The sequence below is a fragment of the Rhynchophorus ferrugineus genome, unplaced genomic scaffold (assembly GCF_030347505.1).
Source record: "Rhynchophorus ferrugineus isolate W39M unplaced genomic scaffold, kcgeb_rfMv2 rfM6, whole genome shotgun sequence".
In the NCBI taxonomy this organism is placed as follows: Eukaryota; Metazoa; Arthropoda; class Insecta; order Coleoptera; family Curculionidae; genus Rhynchophorus; species Rhynchophorus ferrugineus.
Window position 1 is genome coordinate 37902044 of NW_027472585.1, and position 6950 is coordinate 37908993.

Consider the following 6950-nt stretch of genomic DNA (forward strand, 5'->3'; position numbering starts at 1 on the left):
CCCTTCGCATCCTTTAAAGCAAACGGTTCTCGACAAGCAATTAACTGTCAACTGATAAGTACGAGAGAAGACAGATGGCCTCAAAGTCGAGTCTTGCCGATCGTTAAAAGAGTGTTCAATCAAACAATCATCACCAGCAACCGAGAAACGTAAAAATGTATAGAGTGGACATCGCCGTAAATAAGTTTCGATGCACTGACGGATTTGTTGTCGCGCGAGGAGTTCCGGGCTACGGGGGTGAAATGGAATGTTTTTATTAAATACTATATATAAATAAATATTTTAATTTATATCAATAATTCTTTATTAGAAATTTCGCGATGGTTTTATTGGTTAGATTCTTTGACGTTGTCATTTTTACAAAATAACAGATATATAGAAATTGTTAAATACAGATATAAACAAATATACATTAATTTATATCAATCGTTCCTTATTAGACATTTCGCTATAGTTTTTTTTTAAGTAAACGGTCTTCAATAAGTCGTCAATTATTTCGTCGATTGATATTTTACTGGTTGCCTATCTGGTAAAATTATTTGACGATGTCACTTTTACAAAATAATTTACAATTATTTTTTTAAATAATTAAACTGTATCGATGTATACTTTTTGAGTCACCCCTGTATGTTGATTTTTTTATGTGAAAGGCGAGAGAGCGCCTGGTTCGGTTGCTGCATCCGATTTGACTATCAAAGAACGGTGGCCTTATCACGGGCTGCGTCAAGACCAGAAGCGTATGTGGCGCCAGGCCGTATCATTAAACCACCATCGGCATCGTTTTAATAGTGTTATTTAAGCTCGTATTATTTTTTCCTGGCTTGAACATAAGCATAAACTGCACCAGGATCGTGCATTTACTTACTATGCGGCCTTGAACCTCGTTCGACTATCCTTTTTAATCGGTGGATTATTAGTTGTCCGATCGTTTTTACTGCTCGACTGCATAATGAATAATTCCCCATTTTTTTCGACTTTTGAAACGAGTTTTGGTATTGCACATTAACACAATTAGTGTCAACAATATTAAACTTTAATCTAGATTAGAGTTATGTTTTTGACATAATCACAAAATAATAACACCGTGTTATGTCATTGCCCATATATTATTAAAATACTGAGAGTATTGCACTATATTAACCCACAACTAATTAATGTTGTTTGAATATATTGGAACAACGTCCATGAACTTTTAAACCGTTAGGGTTATATATATAATTATAAACACTTTTATTTTTTCAATTATCTATTTATTAACAATAGGCATTAGAAACTTTTTCTTATTTTATTAAACCAATTTTGTTTTTTAAATCTTTTAGTGTTAGGCAACCAGCAAAATATATATAATTTTATTCAACTAATAATTTTTTTAGAAAATAACTGTTTTTCAAAAAGATATTCCATGTTCTTTGTTTTTTTAGCGGTAGTCTCTGAGCAAATTAAAATAAACAAAACCCAATAATTATTGTCTACGTATTCTTGCTCATAAATGCATGTCCATCTTTATCGGTATTTCTATATACGGTTGGCGCATGTTCTTATTATACCAACGGATAAGGATAGGCCCGCTTATAACTTGACGATCAGTTTACAAATATGGCCAAATTACACGCACAACATACATTGTCCTTGTTTTATGTTTACGTAAATAATTCTCACGTTACTGCAACCGAGAGCCCTGGAGTTAAAACATTTCTCGATCACAATTACTGTTACTGTTTCGGTTTGATTTTCTTTCGTATTTCTACCAATACAAACTAACGTAAAGGTATTAACACAGCGAGTTTTTTAAGGTGTTATTATGTCACAAATATTTATAATTGGAACTTTAAAGCAGACATTATAATATAATAAAGAGCGTTGCATAACTTAGTCACGCTTTTTACCCAACCTTGCAAAATGTATCAACCTCTTTAATTCCTTTTCTATTCAGATAACAATGAACAAACCTATAGAGATAATTTTTAAAAAATGTGGAATGTGAAACTGTAAAGCCACATCTAAAAATAATAATGATCGTTGATTATGTGAAAGGTGATTTATACACCTTAAGATATTCTATTAATATGAGTGAATATAACCATTTAAGGCGTTTTTATTTTAATTAAATTAAATTAAAAATTAAATTAATTATATTATTAAGTTATGATTTAAAAAGGTTTAGAACCCATTGAGTATCGCCTGTACCTTCGTCCGCCAGTTTACCATTGTTGGACTTTTAAAAGGTACTGTTTCTATACAAATTTCCATTATATTCCTATAGATTCCAATTTTCTGCGTCTAAGAAACTAATCTACTACAATCTGTCTTTGGTGGCCGTTCACCCAGAAGTGCAAGCTTCTGTCCAACTTCCAGTACACTATGTTAGTTCGCAGTAACTTCAATCCGCCTTTGCCGAGCTTACACTTCGAATTCGATGTGTATGCTGGAAACCCACAAAATAGGAATGTTTTTCAAAGCTTGAATGTTTTCTAATTAGAATAGTTTATAATTAGTGGTCTTTCAATTCAACTTGTGTGACTTTACAGTTTTAGTTGTGATACTTTTATCCGAACTTGATGAATCAATTCACACATGTTTGCTAATATTATATTTTTAATTCAATATGAAGTGAACGTAGCACCTTCGCCATTTTAAAAACCATTTTTATTATATTTTAATTTTATTTATTTGTTACATTGTTACTAATCGTTGCCGATTAATTTACAGTTTATCTTTGTAATAACTTAAACTACAATATACAACATTAAATAGTTTGATTCTTTTTAGTCTGTGTCTTTTTCTGGTGTTATCTAGGAGTTGTAATAAATTCAATATTGACATGAGAATAGAATGTCTCATATCTCCTTACCATTCTTTTCCTTTCCTGAGTAACAGTCACTATCTGAAGGCCTCGGTGTAAGTCATTTGTCCTGTATCGATACTTCTCAGGACTTAGTCCTGGAAAACTTGTATTTAAATTTCTTTTCGCGGTACATCTCCATGATTGAATTCCGTATGTCCATATAGGTTTTAATACTTGCTTATATTACTATTATAAAATTTATTATGTATTGATAATTGCGATTTTCTTCCAATTAACCAATATTTCAACTCTGATTATATGTTAATTTTATTTATCAGGTTTGAGCCGAATTATTTATATTGTCACTTGCCTGTTGTAATTTTCGTATGGCTTCGTCGCTATTGTCTCTGACAGCAAAAAGTGAAGTATTATTAGCCATCGTGATATTTTCCGTGTGTAGAATAGGTAAAGAATTGACCCCAATACACTTTCTTGTGGTACACTTGCTTTAGTTTCTTGTATTGCAGAGTAGGCTTCCTTTTGTTTGACTCTAAACATTCTAGCTATAATCTAAGATTTTAATATAGTTCAGTGTGATGTTTCCTTACTTTATCGAAGGCTTGTGCTACATCCAAGAATTGATCTGAACATACCTTTTTACGTTCATAGACTTTTTCAATTACATCTATTGATTGGTTTGAGGAATAGAAATACTGCCCTACAATATTCCTGGATGTCTCACAAGCTTTTGATCGGGTTTGGCATTTGGGATCTGTGAGATGAGCAAATTGCATACGACATATATCTGCCTAGGGCAGTAGAAAAATTAAAGATTGGAAAATTCAACTTAATAGCTCCAAATCTGTTCATGTTAATTTCGGATTGCGGCTAAATAATAAAAACTTAATTATATCACTCAATGGATGGCCGATTCCTCAAGCAGAATCAGCTAAATACCTCGGCATCCATCTTGACGGTAGATTAAGTTGGAAACATCATGTTAAACAAAAAGCCAAACACGTTACAACTATACTGGCTAGTCGGAAGATAATCTCAACTTGATCTGAAATCAAAGAGATTGCTTTATCAGACAATCATAAAGCCAATTTGGACCTACGGGCTGCAAATATGGGGTTGCATTAAAAATTCAAATCAACTAGTCATCCAACGCTATCAAAACAAAATTTTTCGATTAATTACCAAGGCCTATCGCTACGTAACCAATGAAGAACTGCACGATGACCTGGACACCAAATGCGAAATTATTCAAGATTTCGCCTTAAAACACGAAAAAAGATTACTAAATTATACTAACGTGGAAGCAATACAACTACTGGACAACGCGCAGGGTATCGGAAAATTGAAACGAACCAAACCATACCAACTTATATAAAGTGTATACCTTTAGTATAAACTATAGCTTAAGTTATTATGATTTCTGTAAACCTAACAAGCGCCTACGCGTTGTCATGACTAAATATATTTACTTTTATTCCAGATTACCACACCAAAAAAATTCAATGACGTCTGCCTATACGACATGCCTCCTTCGCGATGCTCCCCCACAGTTGACCCGGCCGACTGTTACGACGTACCCCCCCGAGCCATACCCGTCGGAAACGAACCCTTCAGGAACTGCCTGCGATGTTCCCCGGCGCCGTCCTGCGCCTCGCCGATAAGTCGAGAATCGGGCGAGGCCTACGACATACCCCGATCTCTCCTAAACAACCCCAACCAGTTGACGCCGTCGAGTTCCGCCAGCTCCCTGACCGCCGACTCGCACTCGCTCAGTTCCTCGAACCGCAGCAGTTTGATCAACATGCCCGACTACGACGTCCCCAAACCGCTGAACCGTAGTCCGCAACTGATGCCACCCATCTCCGCCTATCAGGCGACCTACGACGTGCCGCCGTCGCCCCGGGAGCTGCCGCTCCAGCTCAATTCCGCGTTGGAGACGTTGGACCGACTGCAGACCGAGACGACGAGCGCCGTATCGAAACTGCTCGGCTTCGTCAGTCCGAATTGGCGGACCAGAGAGAAGCTGGAGAGTACCGTGATGGAGATCAGGCTCACGGTGACCAGACTGAAGACTTCGCTGCACGACCTTGCCGAGTTCGGCGAGGGTTCGTTAGCGAACGCGTCCAAGGCTTCGGACAAGAACCTCGTGATCAAACTGAGTCCGCTGGTATCGGCGATACGGAAGTCGGACAATTTGATACGGAACGCCTCGGATAACCTGGACGAACGCCGTTGGTCGATCGACGTTCTAGCTCGTCCCGGCATCGAGGATAAGTCCTACAAACCGGACGAGCTGGAACAGTTGATTGCTTGCGCCAGGGCGTTAACGGAAGACGTACGACAGATTGCGTCGTTCATTCAAGGTAACGGACTCCTACTCTTCAAGAAAGAATCACCCCGTGTATCCACGTCAGATAATCCGGAAGAATACGACTATGTCAGTTTCGATTCCAAAGATAACATTAACAAAAACCACGCGCAGATTATGAACGAACTACCGAAAGAACTCCAAGACGGTTACGACACGTGTCGGAAGAACGCGGACGCGGCGGCTTTCGACGGCGAGTACAAGGAACTGGGACAGGACGACAAGAAGTTATTGACGTTCTTCGCGACACAGATCGTAACGCACCACAAAAGTTTGACCGACGCTATAGATTCGTTCTTCAAAATGGTCGAACACAATCAGCCGCCGAAAATATTTCTTGCGTACGGGAAGTTTGTGGTACTCAGCGCGCATAAACTGGTACTGATCGGCGACACCGTGGCCAGGAATATATCGAGGAAGGACATCAAGGAACGGGCCCTACAATGCGCGAACGCCTTGTCCGATTCGTTGGCCAGCAGCGTCAATAAAACCAAACAGGCAGCTCTGCAATTCCCTTCAGTGAACGCCGTTCAGGAAATGGTTCATTCAGTGTCCAATATTTCGTTTACGGCGAAGGCCCTCAAGGTTTGTCTCGTGCAAGCCGCTCAACCATTGTAAACTTGTTTGATGTTCCATTTAAAGTCGATTATAAAGGATATGACCGTACCGAATTTCAAATTATCCCCAAAAAAGAACAACGAACGTTATACAATCTAATTTCAACTCCCAAAACTAACACCATAGTAATACGAAACAAATCATTTTTGGTCTTCTTTTCTGTGATATATTATTTTAGTTCTATCCAAATTGTAAAAGAAAATGTAGATATAAATATTTCTAATTTTTAGACGAAAGACTAAAAGTGTTTTCTACAATTTAGCCACTAAATAATAATTTAGACATGCCACTGAAAACATGATCTCAATTTTAAAAATCTAAATAGAACCATCATCACAATATCTAATAAAATGTGTGATATCACAATAAATTTTGTGGTATATATTATGATCTTAAGTCGTATCCTTTAAAAATCGCTTGTTTTTTAATTTATGTTAGATTTTTTTAAATTTTAAACCAGGTAATATATATCGCATCCTAATTATTTTTTACTGTATAGAAATTATACTTTAGGATAGATAACTGAAGCCAAAATAAAGTTTTTCCTAAATTCGGATCTGATATATATTACCACAAACGAAATATTTTTGTTGTCATTTTTATTAAAATCTTTATGTGTATAGATATAGAAGCTATTGAACGAGCATGTGCAATTTTCCATCTTGATAATGAATGAAACGTATCGAGATATATTGGCGAAAATGTACTTAAAAATGATAATATTTTAAAGAATCTGTATATATATATTCACACTTTTATTATGACCTATGTTACAAATAGTTTTATATATTTATTTTTAATTAGTTTCTTAATAATACCTTGAAATATTTCAGTAATTACCAAAAGAAATAAAAAGAGACTTGAATTATTTTTATTTTGTTTTTTTTTGTTCATGTATTCTCGCATTAAATTACATGCTAGACAATAATTTTTACGACAATAATTTTATGGTGTTTTAGTTTAGTTTTTGTTAATTATTTTCATTATTACTTGAATCAAAATGAATGCGAGCTACAAATGGTAACAATTAGGGCATCTGACGAAAAAAGACATGTAGAAGAGACGTTTTTAAGAAAAAAACTTAAACGAAACCATCGGAAACGAGTTATAATTGTTTTAACGCACAAAACAATTTACATAATATATATGTTATAATTTTAA

At 35.9% G+C, this 6950-nt stretch overlaps 1 protein-coding gene across 2 annotated transcripts in view; it reads left to right on the forward strand.

Annotated features, from left to right (window-relative positions):
- Positions 1-6659, forward strand: part of p130CAS (Serine_rich_CAS and FAT-like_CAS_C domain-containing protein p130CAS) — a 95317-nt gene extending 88658 nt beyond the window's left edge. For both annotated transcript variants that reach the window (XM_076408829.1, XM_076408828.1), the window contains exon 4: positions 4284-6659. In XM_076408829.1, the coding sequence (XP_076264944.1) occupies positions 4284-5789 (1506 nt within the window). In that variant the 3' untranslated portion in view covers positions 5790-6659. The remainder of the gene's footprint in view (positions 1-4283) is intronic.
- The last annotated feature ends 291 nt before the right edge of the window (positions 6660-6950 follow it).